The 22,787-nt window shown below is 45.6% G+C and overlaps 1 protein-coding gene across 7 annotated transcripts in view; it reads left to right on the top strand.

The window, feature by feature from the left end:
• NTM (neurotrimin) overlaps positions 1-22,787 on the top strand; it is a 1,318,058-nt gene that overhangs the window by 862,235 nt on the left and 433,036 nt on the right. For all 7 annotated transcript variants that reach the window (XR_010188690.1, XM_063943614.1, XM_063943616.1 and 4 more), the window contains exon 3: positions 9,937-10,169. Coding sequence is in view for 6 of the 7 variants with exons in the window: in XM_063943614.1 (XP_063799684.1) it covers positions 9,937-10,169 (233 nt within the window). In the remaining variant the exon portion in view is untranslated. The remainder of the gene's footprint in view (positions 1-9,936; positions 10,170-22,787) is intronic.

The following is a 22,787-nucleotide window of genomic DNA, read 5'->3' as shown; positions in this document are numbered from 1 at the left end:
AGTAACAGTGCAAAACCGTATTATTAATAACACTCCCAAATGAATGGTGTCGCAACCAGATTTCAAAATGTCCAATTCCCAAGGGAACTTAGTGTTCAAATTTGTTCTAGTGGTAAAACAGTTGCGCCTTCAGTGTTTGTGAATAAAGCTTTGTGAATCCTTTAGTGGTAGTAAAAGTATGCGTACCAGACATATGTAGAAAATTCGCTTTGTTTAAAAAGTCTTTGCATCTGGATGTTCTTTATTCGCACTGTCTCTCCATTCCCATCCGTCCGGTCATTGGTGTGGAGTTTGTACGTATATGCAAAAAGACAGTGTGTCAATGTGCTGCTCTTTTATAAGAGTGACTGAGTGCTATTTTTGTGCAAAATTAGCAGTAAAGTGAATATGTGCAAAGAGAGGTGCTGTGAGTGCTTTGTAAAAAGCATATAAGCAAATAAAGATGAGTTTTTAAAACTTGCAGTGTGCTGATTCCCTTTTTCCTTAGGTAATGTGCTTATATACCATTTTTTTAAAAGGTGCAGCACCAAGTATCTCAGTGTTTCAATGAGAGATATGTGAATATGAGGCACTTACATCTATAATTGCCATGGATTAAAAAGATGCTGCCATCATTCCGTCAACAGGTCTATAAACCTTTAAAAAAAGTCCCATGTGGGAAGGAAAGGCCTCTGATAGTGCAGTATTATTTAAAAAACATTTAATAATACACAAAACGACAGAAACACATAAATGGACTCGTACAATTTAAAAGTTCATATAAGCTTATCTGTATATTTCCTCAGATAGGAGCGGAGTGCCGGTGTGTGCCCAACGCGTTTCGTCCCTTAAAACATCTCTGGGACTTCCTCAGGGGTCAATGGTGGTCTGCTCTGCATCCCCTTGTCTTATATTCACCATTAATTAGGTCTAAATGACGAAACGCGTTGGGCACACACCGGCACTCCGTCCCACATGGGACTTTTTTTAAAGGTTTATAGACCTGTTGACGGAATGATGGCAGCATCTTTTTAATCCATGGCAATTATAGATGTAAGTGCCTCATATTCACATATCTCTCATTGAAACACTGAGATACTTGGTGCTGCACCTTTTAAAAAAATGGTATATAAGCACATTACCTAAGGAAAAAGGGAATCCGCACACTGCAAGTTTTAAAAACTCATCTTTATTTGCTTATATGCTTTTTACAAAGCACTCACAGCACCTCTCTTTGCACATATTCACTTTACTGCTAATTTTGCACAAAAATAGCACTCAGTCACTCTTATAAAAGAGCAGCACATTGACACACTGTCTTTTTGCATATACGTACAAACTCCACACCAATGACCGGACGGATGGGAATGGAGAGACAGTGCGAATAAAGAACATCCAGATGCAAAGACTTTTTAAACAAAGCGAATTTTCTACATATGTCTGGTACGCATACTTTTACTACCACTAAAGGATTCACAAAGCTTTATTCACAAACACTGAAGGCGCAACTGTTTTACCACTAGAACAAATTTGAACACTAAGTTCCCTTGGGAATTGGACATTTTGAAATCTGGTTGCGACACCATTCATTTGGGAGTGTTATTAATAATACGGTTTTGCACTGTTACTTGTGTAATATATTTATCTCCCAATTTAGGGATATCTGGTTATACTGTATTCAGGTTGTAGCGCTGTTTGCACCTTTTTTTCACACAATTTACTATAAATCCCACTGGCTAATAGCAGCTCCCACACGCACACAAATATGAGTTCCATGAGAACCACCCTGGGTAATACCAGAAATTTGATGTGTCAGCGAATATTCAATGAAGAACCAGTCGACAATGCCGTACACAGCACTAACGATCTTGATAAGAACTTTTGGGATCTGGAAAAATTACTTATAAAGGAAACAAAGGTGTGGTGGGATATTGCCGGTTTGGAGCAATACGTAAAGGTCGACAGAATACCAAGGGGCCTAAGACTTACCAAAACACCCACCTTCGGTCTTAATAATGCCGAATTCACTTCAAATTGGGATAAGATCCTTCATGACTGCTCGATTAAGCTAATACAGCTCATTATTGCCGAAAAGAAGAGGGAACTTGTGAATATAGAATTGGAACTAGATATGAAGGAAAAGACCATGGAACCTTTGAAAAACGACGAAAACTACAGGATTAATGAAACAGTTCTGATCAGAAAGATAGAAAGAGTGGAAAAGGAAGTGATCCAAAGGAAGGAGAAAAAATTCCAGAGGGACAAACAGGACTATTGTAACGACAGGATCAAACAATGGAACAGGAATAAGAACACAATTGGAATTAGAAACAGAACATACGAACAGAATTACTACAGTAATAGACGAGAAGAGGGATGGTCAAACGTCCCTTTCAAGCCAAAGAGACAACCAACAAGAAACAACACACCTAGGAACAGACCAGTAACAACAAGGAATCGATACACAGCACTAAACAGACTAAATTCTGAAAGTGAAAGTGATTTTTTATCACCAACCACGCCAGCATGGAGGGACCGGTACAAGAGAAACTCCATCAAAGAGAGTATCCATACAGCCTCCCCCCTGAAAAGGTCCACAAGGGAAGAAGAAGAGGAAGAAGAGCAGGATACACTCAACGCAAGAAAAAGAAACCGGCAACAAATATAAACACAGGAGAAAAAGAAAAAGAAAAAGGCATCTTCAACATTTCTGATAAGAAATTAACAGATCCAGAAATAACACTACTAGGAAAGGGATTCTCTTTTGCCCCAACCGCAAAACCTAACAAGTTCCAAATATTTTTGGACTTGAACAAATTTGTTCGGAAATTAACTCTAAAGAGACACTTCCTCAAGAAAGAAACAGGTATGATGAAGAACTACGAGGAAACTATTAACAAATCGGGTCTGAAAACAAGTTCGAAATTCTATCCTTTGGAATCGAAAAGTAGCCAAATAGATTTGTTCTACGAACTTGTCAAAAAAGACCTGTGTGAGGATGTCAATCAACTGAAGGTGAAGGAGAACCTTACCAACTTTGAAAAGAATGCACTTAAGACAATTAAGAATGATCCCAACATCGTCCTAAAACCCGCAGACAAGGGAGGAGGCCTGGTAATAATGAATAGAAGGGACTATGAGGAGGAGGCATATCGACTCCTGGGAGATGAGAACTCCTACAAGAAATTGGATAGGGATCCCACGGAATCTTTTGTGTCGGATTTAAGAACCATCTTGATAGAAGGCCTGAGATCGGGACTCATAAACAAAGATGAATACCAATACATGATCGTAAACAACCCCATCATTCCGATCTTCTATTTTCTTCCTAAAATCCATAAATGTCTCACCAAACCCCCAGGCCGTCCCATAATTGCTGGAATAGACTCAGTTACAGCCAACATCTCGGAATATGTAGAAATATTTCTACATAAATATGTTATAAACCTGGAGTCATATGTGAAGGACACTACAGCGATACTGAATGACCTGAAGGATGTAAGATGGGAAGATGATTACCTATGGGTAACCATAGACGTTCAATCTCTCTACACATCAATAGAACACACCAAAGGGATTGAATCGTGCAGAGAATTTCTGCAGACTGACACAAATTTGGAAGAAGGCCACAAGGATTTTATTTGTCTTTTAATAAGGTTCATCCTCACTCACAATTATTTTAAATTTCTTAATGACTTTTACCTACAGACCTGCGGGACCGCGATGGGTACGGTTTTTGCTCCCAGTTTCGCCAACCTACACATGGGAAGCTGGGAGAGAAACCAGATTTACAAATGCAGGGAGTACCATTCAAACATCGTCTTATACCGTAGGTACATAGATGACATCCTGCTAATCTGGAAAGGGAGTGAAGAATCCTTCATAAATTTTTTTAGGACGATTTCTGTTAACGACTACAATCTAACCTTCACATACAAAACACAGAAGGTAGAAATAGAATACCTGGATCTAATACTAACATGGGAAGGCGAACAAATAATTACCAAGAATTACATCAAAGCAGTAGATAAAAACAGCTACCTGCATTTTAATAGTGGCCACCTAGAGAAGTGGAAAACCAATATTCCCTTCTCGCAATTCTGCAGACTGAAGAGAAACTGCACAAGGGATGGAGACTTCCAAACCCAACTTGACACCTACTCACGTAGATTTCTGGAAAGAGGATATCCCCTGAAAACAATCAATAAAGCGAAAGAAAAGACGAATACCACACAAAGAGATGACCTACTAAAGTACAAACCTAAAGAGGATGGCGCTTACGATTTGAATTTCATCACCACATTCAATGCCGGAGAGAAGAAGATTGAGGGAGTACTAAGGAGACACTGGCACATCCTTCAGATGGACAAAGTTCTCAATCCCATACTACCAGAAAGACCAAGAACCATCTACAGGAAGGCCAGAAATCTAAAAGACATATTAGCACCAAGCCTATTAAAACCAAAAGTGACGGAACCTACAGGTCCATGGCTTAAATCGACCGGATTCTTTAGATGCAATCACTGTTGCATCTGCAAATATGCTCATAAGGATGGAAAGAAATTCTGCACCTCTGATTCATCCAAAATATATAATATTAAGGATCTGATAAATTGCTCCACGAATTATGTAGTGTACTGCCTGGAGTGCACCTGCGGCCTAAAATACATAGGCAAAACTAAGAGAACACTTCGCCTGAGAATTCAGGAGCACATCAGAGCAATTAAGAATAAAATGGACAATCATTCAGTTCCAAAACATTTTAATAAAATTCACAACTCTAATCCGGACCAAATCACTTTCAAAGCCATTGAACACATTAAAGTAGGACAGAGAGGTGGGGATAGAGACAAAAGACTGGCACAGAGGGAAATGTTCTGGATCCAAACACTTGGAACAATGTTGCCAGAGGGTCTCAATGAACACTATGAACTCACCCCTTTCCTTTAAATTATTTTCCTTTAAATTATTTTCCACTTGGTAATTTTATTTCAGAATCTTCTCCCCCTTCTTCAGTATTTTTTATGCATTTTTTATATGTATTTTTTATATATATATTTTTTAATATATATATTTTCATATTTTTAAATATATATATTTTTTATGCCTTTTAAAGCACACATACTAAATACATTTTATGCTAACGTGTCTATATTTTATGCTAACGTGTTTTACACGTGATATTTGCATTCACATGTTCCTTTAATGTACCTATATATTTATATATTTTTATACTTTATTTATGTATGCAACATTTGCCTACGTTGGTAATTGTCATTTATATTGCAAGAATTCTAGTTGTGCATGACTGATGCACGTGGTGCTCCAACTCCCACTACATGTAGCCGTCATGTATGGATCAAGAGCTGGAGTCCTAGTGCAGCATTGTGTAAATAACATAGAAACCATATGACAATAGTAATCACGTGATTCGGGATTAAACAAAAATAATCAATATGTTCTGTTATACATACTACCCCTGTAAATTTATTTGAACAATTGAAACATGTCATCTCCCTCACAAGTATAATGTATGGTGATGTGACTTGGCATCCAACATTTATATTTATCATTATACTCATTCCTCCAATCACTATCCTAACTAGAGCCACGATATAGCAGCAAGCAGATGTGCATAGTTGCACTGACAAAACTGATTCTCATCCCCCATAACCTACAGACGCAATATCGGAACACCATGGAAACGTCCCGGGTGCGCATGCGCAATAGAAATGGCCGCACATGCGCACGGGCAATTTGTAGTTCCCAGCTGTAGTTCTGCAACTCAATCACGCGAGACTTGAAATCTCGCGCATGCGCAGTAGCGCCGTGCGCGCAAATCACGAGCGCGATCTATTTCGGTCATTTAGACCTAATTAATGGTGAATATAAGACAAGGGGATGCAGAGCAGACCACCATTGACCCCTGAGGAAGTCCCAGAGATGTTTTAAGGGACGAAACGCGTTGGGCACACACCGGCACTCCGCTCCTATCTGAGGAAATATACAGATAAGCTTATATGAACTTTTAAATTGTACGAGTCCATTTATGTGTTTCTGTCGTTTTGTGTATTATTAAATGTTTTTTAAATAATACTGCACTATCAGAGGCCTTTCCTTCCCACATGGGACTTTTTTTAAAGGTTTATAGACCTGTTGACGGAATGATGGCAGCATCTTTTTAATCCATGGCAATTATAGATGTAAGTGCCTCATATTCACATATCTCTCATTGAAACACTGAGATACTTGGTGCTGCACCTTTTAAAAAAATGGTATATAAGCACATTACCTAAGGAAAAAGGGAATCAGCACACTGCAAGTTTTAAAAACTCATCTTTATTTGCTTATATGCTTTTTACAAAGCACTCACAGCACCTCTCTTTGCACATATTCACTTTACTGCTAATTTTGCACAAAAATAGCACTCAGTCACTCTTATAAAAGAGCAGCACATTGACACACTGTCTTTTTGCATATACGTACAAACTCCACACCAATGACCGGACGGATGGGAATGGAGAGACAGTGCGAATAAAGAACATCCAGATGCAAAGACTTTTTAAACAAAGCGAATTTTCTACATATGTCTGGTACGCATACTTTTACTACCACTAAAGGATTCACAAAGCTTTATTCACAAACACTGAAGGCGCAACTGTTTTACCACTAGAACAAATTTGAACACTAAGTTCCCTTGGGAATTGGACATTTTGAAATCTGGTTGCGACACCATTCATTTGGGAGTGTTATTAATAATACGGTTTTGCACTGTTACTTGTGTAATATATTTATCTCCCAATTTAGGGATATCTGGTTATACTGTATTCAGGTTGTAGCGCTGTTTGCACCTTTTTTTCACACAATATATATATATATATATATATATATCTCATACTTGCTAACTTTTAGGCTGCTCTCTACGGGAGAAAGCAGCCAGGTCGGCTCAGCAGGGGGGCGGACAGTGACGTGCAGAGGGAGGCGGGTCAGAGGTGAAACGGGGGCGTGGCGGAGGCGGAACAGGGCGTGGCTGCGGGATCGCGTCATGTAAGCCACGCCCCCGCTGTGTTATGCCGATATTACCTGCATTATACAGCAGGGGGCATGGCTATGATGATGCAATTCATCAAGAATCGCATCATTGCCTGCCCGGACCGCCCACTTTACTCGCTAAGTGGGCGGCCGCGCAGAGGGGACCCTTGAAATCGGGAGACTTGCCTGCTCTTCCTGGGGGCCGGGAGGGTCACCCGATTTTCGGTAGCCTCCTGGCCATTCCGGGAGAGTAGGCAAGTATGATATATATATAAGTATGATATTTATTGATGTTGTGAGGATAAGTGAGCTTGCTATGGTGAGTGCTGAATTTTCTGTCTGTGTATATATATATATATATATATATATATATATATTTATTTATTTTGTGGAACAGCGTACTGGTGCGCTCCACGGTGATTTGCAGATAGTGATTTCCAGGAGTATGCTCCAAATGTTTTATCAGCACCAAGTCTTTGTTTCAGACTGCAGCTACCTCTTAGAAAATCCCGGAATCCCACGGGATGATTTGTCTAGAGAAAGAAATTAGAGGAGCGCCTCATAGTGCATTATCGTTTATTCATACAATATATATTAAAACCAGCAATTGTCACAATGATATTTGGCTTAATACTTCATGGTTCTTCTGAGTGGGCTTAAATACCACTTGGTTTTTTGTAAAATATCCCCTGGTATCGCCTCCACCAACCGCCGATCCAGCGTTAGATCCCTGGTACTCGTGCTGCCCGCCTCAAGTTAACGATCCTCAGCCCGGCGTGCTGAGGATCGTTAACGTGAGGCGGGCAGCACGAGTACCAGGGATCTGACGCTGGATCGGCGGTTGGTGGAGGCGATACCAGGGGATATTTTACAAAAAACCAAGTGGTATTTAAGCCCACTCAGAAGAACCATGAAGTATTAAGCCAAATATCACTGTGACAATTGCTGGTTTTAATATATATTGTATGAATAAACGATAATGCACTATGAGGCGCTCCTCTAATTTCTTTCTCTAGATATATATATATATATATATATATATATATATATAAATTTGATTAAAACTTTTTTTTGGTTACCTGGTCATGTTGGTTTTTTAGAACACTGTATCTGAGAGTGGAACATATAGCAGAGTCCTATCACCGTGCTGCGTTGGTTTAGCCAGGTGACAAGTGTTTGGGACATGGCGCTATGGTTAGTGTTATCCTATCACTGCCCCACCCATTTCGGCTCTGCTCATCCGGGGTACTGACCCTGAATTCAGGAATCTCCTGGACATCCCAGGACAGTAGGCCAGAAGCGTAATGGTGACAGTCACAGATAAGAACAGACGAGGGCCTGCTGTATAAAGAGATCCAATTACCGGGCTTACGTGCACATCTCCTGATTCTGTTATCACTGCTGATACAAGTGATGTTTCGATGAAGGGTTCCCGCTGTCCTTGTGGGTAGGGTATCAATATCATTTGGTTATTTATTTTGCCACTGAAAACCTGGAATGGCCTTTTCAGAGATAAATAATGCATAGGGGTGACCGGTACATTCTAACACATGATGCCGGTAGAGGTTAAAGGTCAATCCCGAGTGCCAGCCATTGAGGTCATGGTGAAAGTGCGACACTTGTGATTTTGCCATTTGGACTCATGTTTCCCGAATCTTTAATGTATTTTGTTGCTGGGTATCACACGGATTTGTTGGCCACGATGGTGGCATCAGGGTGCCGCGCACCATGTAGCGTTTTTGTAGGGTGGAACCGGGCAGCTGTGCCCGTTCCTTGCGGAGTCTTGCGTTGTGTGAATTGGCACAGCTATGGACATGTGAGATTTAGTTTTTCTGGAAGACGTTCTTTTTATGTCAGGGTGAAGCAGGAACCTTTATGGCAGGGGCGGGGAACCTCAGGCCCGAGGGCCGTATAAGGCCCGCAGAGCCACTTGATCCGTCCAGGCCAGGCTCACCTAGCGGGGCGCCCGCTGACATTTTGTTACTAGTAAGCTCCTGGCTTCTTACCCTCAGTAGCAGCCGGAGGCAGGAGCTCACTCCTGAGCTCCGGCTTCCGGCTCTGGCAGTGTGCGTGTGCGGTGTTATGGGAGAGATGTCATGACTTCTCTCCCATAGTTCTGAGGAGCGAGCGGCCAGGCGGAGGGCAACGGTCCGGAAGCACGAGCAGGGCTGGTGAGTATTGTGTTTTTTTCTTTTCTTTTAATGTGTGTGTGTTTGTGTGTGTGTGTGTGTGTGTGTGTGTGTGTGTGTGTGTGTGTGTGTGTTTGTGTGTGTAAGTGTCGCTACTAGTGGGCATATCTAATGGGGCATAACAAGTGACTGGGGTCATACTTACTGGGGGCATATCTACTGGGGCATAACAACTGACTGGGGGTATATCTACTGGGAGCATAACTACTGACTGGGGGCATATCTACTGACTGGGGCATATCTACTGGGGGCAGGCTCATTTTTAAGTTGATCATTTTTGTATGGTCCCCGAAGGATTTTATAAATATCCAAATGGCCCTTGGTAGAAAAAAGGTTCCCCACCCCTGCTTTATGGGGTGTACCCTCTATTATGGTGGGATGCAGAGTATTCCTTTTCTATGCAAAATGTACATTCTCTAAGGGTGTGGAAATCAGTCAAAAGGTGAACTTGTGCTTTCCGAGCGCAATTTATAACACCGGGATATGGACGGGCACATATACTGTAGAATGTGATTTTGTACATATAGAGAAGCCATGTGTTGATAAATGACATCAGAGTTATTCTATGGTGTGGTAACGGTGGTGGGGGAATCAGTGCAGAGATACTGTCCGCCTCGGTCTTTGTTAAACAGCCTCTTCTATTGGTGGTTTGTACATGAACTGAGAGTTGTCTTTCCATGACCTCTAGTGTCCCTGCCTTCCACTGTCACTTATGGTCCCTCTGTTTTTCCTGCAGGTGCACAGTGGATAACAGAGTCACCCGGGTGGCCTGGCTGAACCGCAGCACCATATTATACACCGGCAATGACAAGTGGTCCATAGACAATCGCGTGATCCTTGTGGCCAACACCAAGAGCCAGTACAGCATCGAGATCCAGAATGTGGACATATATGATGAAGGACCTTATACCTGCTCTGTGCAGACAGACCATCACCCCAAAACCTCACGCGTACACCTCATTGTACAAGGTAAGCCATATTTCCAGGATGAGTTTGTATGTACCGCTTACGTTATGATGCATGCCTCATGCTGTTCTAGTATTCCTATAGAAAGTGCTATACATCACTTCAATCCATTTAGATAAAGAGGTTTGTTTAGATCAGCTCAGAAAAACATTTGAGGGCCACAAAGAGGTCAGTAGGGGCCCCTATGTGTACAGCTTTGATTTTCAGCATTAAAGATATGAATGTTGTTTGTCAACTGTGTTGACCACTGCAGCATTTCATATAGCGATTGTGTAGCCCACACTCTTTCCGCAGAGATATACAGACTATATTTAAGGCCTGTGGTCAATTTGCAAAATGTACAGTATCAAGCCCCTCCCCAGGATACATTACAGAGCAGTGTCACTTCTGCTGTAAATAAGATACAACGTATCTCACCCTTTCTGACATCTCAGCTGTCTTTATAGAAATTTCCGTTGTGCGTCCCACAATCAGCAACAGGCGACACTTGTATCCAAAGATGGGTACACACATATACAATCTTTGGCCCATTCTCTCAGCATCGTGTGAACGACCGTTGATTGTATAGGTGTAGCCAATAAATGGCTTATAACGCTCCTGCAATGGTCGGGATCAGGAAGTCGCATCTTGTCTGCTGCACCACCAACCTCAAGATCCCTATAATACCCCATACACACATGTGCAGTACACGTCAGTATTGTATATATGTGTACAGGTTTCACAGTAGGCCAAGCCGGAGTCGTACTGCTCTGCGATCGGGAATGCTAACCAGGGAGGCCAATCCCGGACCTTTTTTTTATTCCCGGGTATTAGAATTGAAAAAAGGTAAATCTCGTGATTCCTTAGGATTGGGTTGAAAACCCGCCCACACAAATACTCACCATCGTCGGTGGGAGCCGGTCTTGCGGGCTGACGAGGTGTGGTCCTGGCGGCTGACGTCAGACCATCGTGGGTGGGAGGGTTTAAGGGTGGTGAGGTGCGGTCTGGGTGGCGCGGGCAGCTGGTGTCAGACTGTGCAGCGTGACCTCTGACATCATATAACGTTGCGCAGGTTGAGCCGGGCAGTGTCTGAGCCTCTTGGGGATGCTTAACGCTGCCAACCATAAACAAAAACCAATGGAGGAGGTAAATCCCGCAATCCACGGGATTGAAGCTTCCTATCCCGGGATTGAATCACGGACTGTTTTTTTTTGCCTAAATCCTGGGATTGGCCTCCATAGCGCGAACCCAATCAGCAGGGGGATTGTAGAGGTATGTACCCAGTTTTACAGTTCAGGTTAAAATCTGCTCATTCAGAAAAAAACACTGCAGCTGAGGGCTGGCAAACTCTGGCCTTAGGGGCAAGTACAGGCAAGTGGAATATGGTACGGTAGGCGCCCCCCCAATAAGATGGCTATCAGGAGATGGCCCAACAGCTGTGTCCTCCTGCAGTGTAATCCTGGCTGTAATGTTCTCCTGCGGAGGAAGCTGCTCTGAATGTTCGCATAGACAAATGACATGCAGTAAACAAATCTGTTCTGTAGTGTGATATTTGCAGTGACTGTCCACTCTCTCCACGCCAGTTGTCGTCTGTAGAAAATTGAAAAAACCCCATTGGCACCTCTATACAGACAGCGATTAGATTAACAGTGGGGCGGATGGAGCTGCAGCTCCAGGCCTTCACATAAAAATAGGCCTGTCATAATCACAGCATGATCACTAGCCATACAGCTGGCCGCACGCTCTGCCCTAAATCATAATTATTGAAAGTTTTTCATTTTCAGTTTTTTCCCCCCACGAAATTCTGCATTTTTTTCTATTTTTATGTACAGGCGAGACAGCTGGGCAGATAGTGTGGGTAGTGTACCCTCCTACGTGGCTGTGGCTAAACCCACACAGTACTGGTCACCAGTGACAGATTTTACCTGCAGCCCAATAAAATCCGCCACCCCCAGTGATTCTTCCCTGGCAGGGGCTTCCTGTTAGACGCGATCCCTGCTAATCACAGCCAGGCACGCAGTCCCAGGGGGAGCCGATTTCTCCCCCTAGGACTGCCAGACCAGATTGCATTTATCAGAGACAGCACTTCCAATGGGAAGCCACTCCCTGCCTTTCTGTGAGCCCTACCAGGCTTCTAGGGGCTGCTGCCGATGCAGTCCCTAGAAGCCGGCCGTTCCCGTGCCCTGCCTGACGCATTGCACAAATACAGCTGGCAGGGGCCGAAGGGAACTGGTGCCAGGCGGCAGCACGGTCGGACGGCCCACCTTACATTAAAAGGTCGAAGCCACCACAGCTGGTCACAGCTCCTCGCTAGCTCAGTACAGGTCTTTGTTGGCCATTAATCTGGCACTGCATACGGATGCCATCCCTAATCCTCCGTAACCACAGTCTCACAGTGCGGCTACAGATGTGTCCTCATACATCACTGCTGCCGTCATACCACACAACCCCTCGCGGCACGCCAGATCCCGTGAGCCTCTGCTAGCATCAGGCGTCTTTTTACCAAAACTGCATCTTAATGTGTGTACACACGATGAGATTCGGGATAACCTCGATTCTCACTGTGCGATAGGGACTAGGTCGGTATTGCAAGCATATAATGACTGTACTTGCGATACTGGCTTTGTCCGATTTTGTCTATCTCTTCTACGAGACAGTCAAAATTAACTTGCCTGCACAGTCTATCTAGGCTTGCGATGCCGACCGCGCATCGGTATCGCATCGGGATCGCAAGGTGACTTTCACCTTGCTATCTGCACTAACCTTCCTTACGATTTTGACTACGTTGTCAAAATCGTAAGAAAAAAATCTCACCGTGTGTACTAACCGTTAGTCACAGCGGGGCGCGGTTAGGACGCAGCAGGAGACTCTGCTCATTCATTTAATGTGCAACACTTGTATATCTGTGTGCGACTGAGTCTCTAAGTCTGTATATGAAGAGCTACTGTTCAATGTAGCAGCCGCAGCGTTTTTCCAATACAAGTTCGTTGTGCTTCGTATACAGACTCAGTCGCACACACAGACTCAGTTGCACACACTCTTGCAGATGCAATATTGTCACTTATGCTGTATTCGGTTTCCTATAAGGATGGGGTATAGTGGTGTAATACTCTGCAGACGCAGGCAGCAGTCAGTGGCATGGCGGGTGGCGCAGGACATGTTAGTCCCTCAGGCTTGGAATGCATTGGGTTTTCATGCAGAATATCACATGGAGTAACCACTTACAGCGCCTGTTTATCAGTCCGCAGCCCCCCGTATCTGCTCTGCTGAATAGCGTTGCTTTTTACAATCAGCCTTGTCTTTGTGAGCTGCAAATAACTTCCTCTTCATCCCGAGCGGCGTTAATCTCCCACTCCCCGGCCATTGTTTGTGGCTTAATTACCTGGTCATACCAGCTTTACATCCGCGCGGCGTGGGTAAAAGGCGGACTGGGAGGGAGGTGGGGAGATGCCGGCTATTTGGGGAGACAGGAGAGGAATATTGATCATGGCTGCGGTGTGTCCCACATAGATAAGGAAGCATTCGTACACGTCCTGTAGTGCTGGCATTTGCTCAGCTATACACAGCTCTAATCTGGGATTTTCTTCTGCAAATTGAGCTAATATTGTAAAGAAAAGGAAAAATCCTGCACAGTCTAAACACCGGCGCACAGTGACCAAATAGCCTGCAGGTTTTCCTGTTGCACGTGCGTGCAACATTGCTGCCCAAGGGCGGTTTAAGAGAGGAGAGGGCCTGTGTTCTGTTTGCAGCGTCGGCCAACACTGGACTCCGGAGAGGTAAGTATAATTATATATGGGTGCGGTGTGGGTACCCCTGCACTCATTCTAGATACTCAGTTGTTGCCTCCCATCATTGCAGGGTTCTGTATGATTTGTATAATATCGACAACCATCTAGACTACAGCTTGTCAACAGAGTACATATCGACATGTTCATAATGCTGACTTGGAACAGTGTCGACTTGGAACATTTTAAACACTGGCCTAAAGTTGAAAGGTCGACACCTCACCCTAATCCAGGGTTTCCCAAACTTGTTCCTCAAGACACCCTGACAGTCCAGGTTTTAAGGATATCCATGCTTGTGCAGAGATGGTATAATCAAACTGTCTTACATCACCTGTGCTTAAGCATGGATATACCTTAAAACCTGGACTCTTAGGTCGTCTTGAGGAACCAAGTTTGGCTTACGGTCATTAGGTCGATATTATGTCGACGTGGAAAAAGGTCGATACGAGTTTTTCACGTTCTTTTCTTTCATTTTTTTGCACTTTTTCATACTTTACGATCCACGTGGACTACAATTGGGAATGGTAACCTGTGTCGAGAGCAGCGAGAGGACACGGTGCAATAATTGGGGTTCCCCGTCACTTTACGAAGAAAACGACACCAAAAAAAGTAAAAAAAAAAAACAACCTCATGTCGATCTTTTTCCATGTTGGCAAAGTGCATGTCGGCCAGTAGTGGTCGACCTAATGACCCATACCCGTTTGGGAACCACTGCCCTAACCCTAGCTCTATGTGTTGTTGATATTATGATTATATTGACTTGTCATACCGTATGTCAATATTTTGACCGCAAGACACGGGTTGCGGGAGTTGTTCTCTACGCTATGACGGACATGCCACCTTACCGCCACGCCACGGGGGTCTCTCTGCCTGCCTGAAATCCCTTGTAAATATTGGACCCGCATTTACATTTTTACTGTGGATAAAATGGCTCCTGTGGAAAATAACAAAACGAGTCTCAGCCCTATTTCCCGGGCCTAATCCTCCATCTTACCAGACCGTGTTCATAAATAACATTCATTGTGCTGAACATGCCAGCAGAGCAATTAACTGGCCTATAAAAATAATTACAAAGCTTTGTTTAAGTAGCCACCATCTTGCGCTGCCAGCTCTGCAGAGTGTCGTGCCTTTAACCCCTTCACGCCTGCGCTCCCGGTGTACGGATTGTGTTGGCGCCGCGCTCCCCTTTGTTTGATACTTCTAATTTCGTTTGGTTATCTGTCCCGCTATTGTATATCTGTTTCTTTCTCATTAGTTACACGGACAAAGGATGAGCAGGGGAGGGAGATGCTTCTCTGTGCCAGGGCCGGGGCTACAAAACGTGTGGCGCTATTCTGCAAGCCTTCCCTTTTAAAGAGCTTGTCAGAAAGAGCAGCTTCTCTGTGGGCAGCCGCGCGCTGCGGCTCAGCTTTTCATCCTAGTCTCTGTACTCTCTCTCCCTTTATCTTTCTGCCTCTCTGCCCCCTTGTCCTGCATTCGCTTCTTTCTTGAAACCAGATGGGGCTCTAGAATCCGCCTTCTCGGCGACGCAGCACGCAGAATGCGCTGCAGTTCATGTTAGCGCAGAGCAGTGCGGTGCAGGCTGTGTCCTAGGCTTTCTCTAATACCTTCTAGAACTGCTAATGATTGTCATTTATTCACGAAGTGCCAGCCTGTTATATAACAGAGGTGACTGATGACAACCTAAAGCCTTAGACTGGAGTCTGGAGAGCAGCCAAGATCCCAGGTGTTTGGAACAACTTAAGGAAATAAGCAACGACTACATGATACGGCTGATTCGCACCTAGCATACAGTATATACAGCACATACGTGAAGTCTGAGCTCATTTGTTAGCGTGTGTTCAATCCATGCAGGTATAAGCCGCAGGCACGGCTCCCTGTTCCGTATTTATCTGGGATTGGTGTATCCTCTGTTCAGGGCCCAGTAAGTTAAGGGCCCCATACATTAGAACGATATGTCTAGAGGTTGAAGTCGGGGGCGATTTCCCTTGAACTCTCCCGGGAGATTCCTGGGACTGGTTCCAGACGATTCCAAACGATTTGGTACATTTTGCATGCGATATAGCGTATGCGATCGCAGCCTTTCCTGCGGGAACCGACATATCACGAGTGCAGCACTAGCGATCTGGAGGATCCGATGCTCACGGGGCCGCGCATTGGATCGGATCGGATACACAGCCATAATGCCTGATTTCACCCAATATTTCGTCCAGAATTGGGCTGAAATCGGGCATAAATCACTCTAGTGTATGGGGCCCTTTAGAAGAACAGATTGTGTAGTTACCAATGTTGTAAGGCCAGCCAGTATACGGGGATCGTTGCAGCAGGTCCTGCTGTTATACAGCACTGTCATAGATAGCATATTATAACTTGTATATACAGAGAGTGGGGATCACTTAGAATGCTATTTCTCTGACGTCCTAGTGGATGCTGGGACTCCGTCAGGACCATGGGGAATAGCGGCTCCGCAGGAGACAGGGCACAAAATTTAAAAGTTTGACCACTAGGTGGTGTGCACTGGCTCCTCCCCCCACGACCCCCCTCCAAGCCTCAGTTAGGTTTTTGTTCCCGTCCGAGCAGGGTGCAATCTAGGTGGCTCTCATAAAGAGCTGCTTAGAGTAAAAGTTTTGATAGGTTTCTTATTTTCAGTGAGTCCTGCTGGCAACAGGCTCACTGCAACGAGGGACCTAGGGGAGAAGGAGTGAACTCACCTGCGTGCAGGATGGATTTGCTTCTTAGGCTACTGGACACTAGCTCCAGAGGGACGATCACAGGTACAGCCTGGATGGGTCACCGGAGCCGCGCCGCCGACCCCCTTGCAGATGCCGAAGTAAGAAGAGGTCCGGAAACCGGCGGCTGAAGGCTTTTCAGTCTTCATGAGGTAGCGCACAGCACTGCAGCTGTGCGCCATTGCGCTCAGGCACACTTCACACCAGCGGTCACGGAGGGTGCAGGGCGCTGGGGGGGGCGCCCTGGGCAGCAATGAGATTACCTTTCTGGCTAAAAAGAATACATCACATATAGTCCCTGAGGCTATATGGATATATTTCACCCCTGCCAGGTCTCAGAAAAACCGGGAGAAGAGCCCGCCGGAATAGGGGGCGGGGCCTATCTCCTCAGCACACAGCGCCATTTTCCTACACAGCTCCGCTGCTAGGAAGGCTCCCAGGCTCTCCCCTGCACTGCACTACAGAAACAGGGTAAAAAACAGAGAGGGGGGGCATTTTTTGGCGATAATATATATATTTAAGCAGCTATAAGGAAACAACACTTATATAAGGTTGTTCCTATATAATTATAGCGCTTTGGTGTGTGCTGGCAAACTCTCCCTCTGTCTCCCCAAAGGGCTAGTAGGGTCCTGTCTTCTATCAGAGCATTCCCTGTGTGTCTGCTGTGTGTCGGTACGTGTGTGTCGACATGTATGAGGACGATGTTGGTGTGGAGGCGGAGCAATTGCCGGTAATGGTGATGTCACCCCCTAGGGAGTCGACACCGGAATGGATGGCTTTGTTTATGGAATTACGTGATAATGTCAGCACGCTGCAAAAGTCGGTTGACGACATGAGACGGCCGACAAACCAATTAGCACCTGTACAGGCGTCTCAAACACCGTCAGGGGCTGTAAAACGCACTTTGCCTCAGTCGGTCGACACAGACCCAGACACGGACACCGAATCTAGTGTCGACGGTGAAGAAACGAACGTATTTTCCAGTAGGGCCACACGTTATATGATCACGGCAATGAAGGAGGCTTTGCATATCTCTGATACTGCAAGTACCACAAAAAGGGGTATTATGTGGGGTCTGAAAAAACTACCTGTAGTTTTTCCTGAATCAGAGGAATTGAATGACGTGTGTGATGAAGCGTGGGTTACCCCTGATAAAAAACTGCTAATTTCAAAGAAGTTATTGGCATTATACCCTTTCCCGCCAGAGGTTAGGGCGCGCTGGGTAACACCCCCTAGGGTGGACAAGGCGCTCACACGTTTATCCAAACAAGTGGCGTTACCGTCTCCTGATACGGCCGCCCTCAAGGATCCAGCTGATAGGAGGCTGGAAAATACTCTAAAAAGTATATACACACATACTGGTGTTATACTGCGACCAGCAATCGCCTCAGCCTGGATGTGCAGTGCTGGGGTGGCTTGGTCGGAGTCCCTGACTGAAAATATTGATACCCTGGATAGGGACAGTATTTTATTGACTATAGAGCAATTAAAGGATGCATTCCTTTATATGCGAGATGCACAGAGAGATATCTGCACTCTGGCATCAAGAGTAAGTGCGATGTCCATATCTGCCAGAAGAAGTCTATGGACACGACAGTGGTCAGGCGATGCGGATTCCAAACGGCATATGGAAGTATTACCGTATAAAGGGGAGGAATTATTTGGGGTCGGTCTATCGGATTTGGTAGCCACGGCAACAGCCGGGAAGTCCACCTTTTTACCTCAAGTCCCCTCCCAACAGAAAAAGACGCAGTCTTTTCAGCCGCAGTCCTTTCGTTCCTATAAGAACAAGCGAGCAAAAGGACATTCATATTTGCCCCGAGGCAAAGGAAAGGGTAAGAGACTGCACCAAGCAGCCCCTTCCCAGGAGCAGAAGTCCTCCCCGGCTTCTGCAAAGGCCTCAGCATGACGCTGGGACCTTACAAGCGGACTCAGGGGCGGTGGGGGGTCGCCTCAAGAATTTCAGCGCACAGTGGGCTCATTCGCAGGTGGACCCCTGGATCCTGCAGGTAGTATCTCAGGGTTACAGGTTGGAATTCGAGAAGTCTCCCCCTCGCCGGTTCCTAAAGTCTGCTTTGCCAACGTCTCTTTCCGACAGGGCGACGGTATTGGAAGCCATTCACAAGCTGTATTCTCAGCAGGTGATAGTCAAGGTACCCCTTCTACAACAGGGAAAGGGGTATTACTCCACGCTATTTGTGGTACCGAAGCCGGACGGCTCGGTAAGACCTATTTTAAATCTGAAATCTCTGAACCTGTACATACAAAAATTCAAGTTCAAGATGGAGTCACTCAGAGCAGTGATAGCGAATCTGGAAGAAGGGGATTTTATGGTGTCCTTGGACATCAAGGATGCTTACCTTCATGTCCCAATTTGCCCTTCACACCAAGGGTTCCTCAGGTTCGTGGTACAAAACTGTCATTATCAGTTTCAGACGCTGCCGTTTGGATTGTCCACGGCACCCAGGGTCTTTACCAAGGTGATGGCCGAAATGATGATCCTTCTTCGAAGAGAAGGCGTATTAATTATCCCTTACTTGGACGATCTCCTGATAAGGGCAAGATCCAGAGAACAGCTGGAGGTCGGAGTAGCACTAACTCAAGTAGTGCTCCAACAGCACGGGTGGATTCTGAATTTTCCAAAATCCCAACTGATCCCGACGACACGTCTGCTGTTCCTAGGGATGATTCTGGACACTGTTCAGAAAAAGGTATTTCTTCCAGAGGAGAAAGCCAGGGAGTTATCCGAACTAGTCAGGAACCTCCTAAAACCAGGGACAGTGTCTGTGCATCAATGCACAAGAGTCCTGGGAAAAATGGTGGCTTCTTACGAAGCGATTCCATTCGGCAGATTCCATGCACGAATTTTTCAGTGGGATCTGCTAGACAAATGGTCCGGATCGCATCTGCAGATGCATCAGCGGATAAAATTGTCGACAAGGACAAGGGTCTCTCTGCTATGGTGGTTGCAGAGTGCTCATCTGTTGGAGGGCCGCAGATTCGGCATACAGAACTGGGTCCTAGTGACCACGGATGCCAGCCTGAGAGGCTGGGGAGCGGTCACACAAGGAAGAAACTTCCAGGGCGTGTGGTCAAGCCTGGAAACGTCTCTTCACATAAATATACTGGAACTAAGAGCAATCTACAATGCTCTAAGCCTGGCAAAACCTCTGCTTCAGGGTCAGCCGGTGTTGATCCAGTCGGACAACATCACGGCAGTCGCCCACGTAAACAGATAGGGCGGCACAAGAAGCAGGAGGGCAATGGCAGAAGCTGCAAGGATTCTTCGCTGGGCGGAAAATCATGTGATTGCACTGTCGGCAGTGTTCATTCCGGGAGTGGACAACTGGGAAGCAGACTTCCTCAGCAGACACGATCTTCACCCGGGAGAGTGGGGACTTCATCCAGAAGTCTTCCACATGATTGTGGTCCATTGGGAAAGACCAATGGTGGACATGATGGCGTCCCGCCTCAACAAAAAACTGGACAGGTATTGCGCCAGGTCAAGAGATCCTCAGGCAATAGCTGTGGACGCTCTGGTAACACCATGGGTGTACCAGTCAGTGTATGTGTTCCCTCCTCTGCCTCTCATACCCAAGGTACTGAGAATTATACGGCAAAGGGGAGTAAGAACGATACTAGTGGCTCCGGACTGGCCAAGAAGGACTTGGTACCCGGAACTTCAGGAGATGCTCACGGAAGATCCGTGGCCTCTACCTCTAAGAAGGGATCTGCTTCAGCAGGGACCGTGTCTATTCCACAACTGGGTCGATTCCTACATTTCCTGCAAACAGGATTATCTATGGGCCTCAAATTAGGGTCCATTAAGGTTCAAATTTCGGCCCTGTCGATTTTCTTCCAGAAAGAATTGGCTTCAGTTCCTGAAGTCCAGACTTTTGTAAAAGGAGTACTACATATACAGCCCCCGGTTGTGCCCCCAGTGGCACCGTGGGATCTCAATGTAGTTTTGGATTTTCTCAAATCCCATTGGTTTGAGCCACTCAAATCGGTAGATTTGAAATATCTTACATGGAAAGTAACCATGCTCTACTGGCTCTGGCTTCAGCCAGGAGAGTGTCAGAATTGGCGGCTTTGTCGTATAAAAGCCCATATCTGATTTTCCATTCGGACAGGGCAGAATTGAGGATGCGTCCTCATTTTCTGCCTAAGGTGGTATCAGCGTTTCACCTGAACCAGCCTATTGTGGTGCCTGCGGCTACTAGCGATTTGGAGGATTCCAAGTTGCTGGACGTTGTCAGAGCATTGAAAATATATATTTCAAGGACGGCTGGAGTCAGAAAATCTGACTCGCTGTTTATACTATATGCACCCAACAAGATGGGTGCTCCTGCTTCTAAGCAGACGATTGCTCGTTGGATTTGTAGCACAATTCAACTGGCACATTCTGTGGCAGGCCTGCCACAGCCTAAATCTGTCAATGCCCACTCCACAAGGAAGGTGGGCTCATCTTGGGCGGCTGCCCGAGGGGTCTCGGCATTACAACTCTGCCGAGCAGCTACGTGGTCAGGGGAGAACACGTTTGTAAAATTCTACAAATTTGATACCCTGGCTAAGGAGGACCTGGAGTTCTCTCATTCGGTGCTGCAGAGTCAACCGCACTCTCCCGCCCGTTTGGGAGCTTTGGTATAATCCCCATGGTCCTGACGGAGTCCCAGCATCCACTAGGACGTCAGAGAAAATAAGATTTTACTTACCGATAAATCTATTTCTCATAGTCCGTAGTGGATGCTGGGCGCCCATCCCAAGTGCGGATTGTCTGCAATACTTGTACATAGTTATTGTTACAAAAAAATCGGGTTGTTTATTGTTGTGAGCCATCTTTTCAGAGGCTCCTACGTTATCATACTGTTAACTGGGTTCAGATCACAAGTTGTACGGTGTGATTGGTGTGGCTGGTATGAGTCTTACCCGGGATTCAAAATCCTTCCTTATTGTGTACGCTCGTCCGGGCACAGTGTCCTAACTGAGGCTTGGAGGGGGGTCGTGGGGGGAGGAGCCAGTGCACACCACCTAGTGGTCAAACTTTTAAATTTTGTGCCCTGTCTCCTGCGGAGCCGCTATTCCCCATGGTCCTGACGGAGTCCCAGCATCCACTACGGACTATGAGAAATAGATTTATCGGTAAGTAAAATCTTATTTTATCAAACCTTTTTTTCATAAAGTTATAAAGAAAAAGCAGTTTCTGCATGATTTTACAAATTGTTATGTACTAACATCATTATGCAGGAGATGTCACAGAAATCTCCTGCTACAGGCAGCAGTCCCTATTGTTATCAATGGGGACTATGGTCTGACCCCGATGTGAGCTTTTTTAGAGTTTGGCCCCATTGGTGTATGCCATCCTCGCAAGGTGTGATCTGCTTTATGCCTGTGAAAGCTTTCTCACAGGAGAAGGATCTTACAGTATGATCCCTCTCCTGCAACCTCTGCCCGGCTCCTGCCACTGACCCATTGTGCAGTATCTTTTCTGTACAATGGGGCGTAACTCGCAGGGACAGTAGTTATCGCTACCGCTGTCCCTGCCAGTTAAGTTTAGTACGTTCTAAAGGGGCAATATTGTTTAAAATTAAAAAGTATCCCATAGCCACCAATGAGTATTGCTAAAGATTGTAGTTGAAACTTGTACTTATGGGGACTCTCCAAGTGATCACATCCACATTCAATGCAGGAGGTACCAGGTGGGGTGGTCTTCAGTTTGCCCGCTGTCGGGATCCCGGCGCACAGTACATCGGCGCCGGAATCCCAACAGCCGGTATACCGACACCTTTTCTCCCTCTTGGGTGTCCACGATCCCCCTGGAGTGAGAATTTGCACTCGCCCAGCTGTCGGTATGCCGGCGGTCATGATTCGCTCACCCAGCTGTCTGTATGCCAGCGGTCGGGATTCCGGCGCTGGTATGCCGGCCGCCGGCATACCATACTACACCCACCAAGTGAATATCCTGCATGTCAATGCGGAGTTCTGTAGCTCCCATGGGTTATGGGAGCAGAAGACACTAGATATAGGGGCCTATTCGTGAAGCAGTGAAAAGAGTGGAGAGACAGACCAGTGGAGAAGTTGCCCATGGCAACCAATCGGCATCTTCCTTACATTTTATACAATGTACT

This window comes from Pseudophryne corroboree, chromosome 10 (genome assembly GCF_028390025.1).
Source record: "Pseudophryne corroboree isolate aPseCor3 chromosome 10, aPseCor3.hap2, whole genome shotgun sequence".
NCBI lineage: Eukaryota > Metazoa > Chordata > Amphibia > Anura > Myobatrachidae > Pseudophryne > Pseudophryne corroboree.
This window is presented reverse-complemented; position numbering and strand designations above follow the sequence as displayed.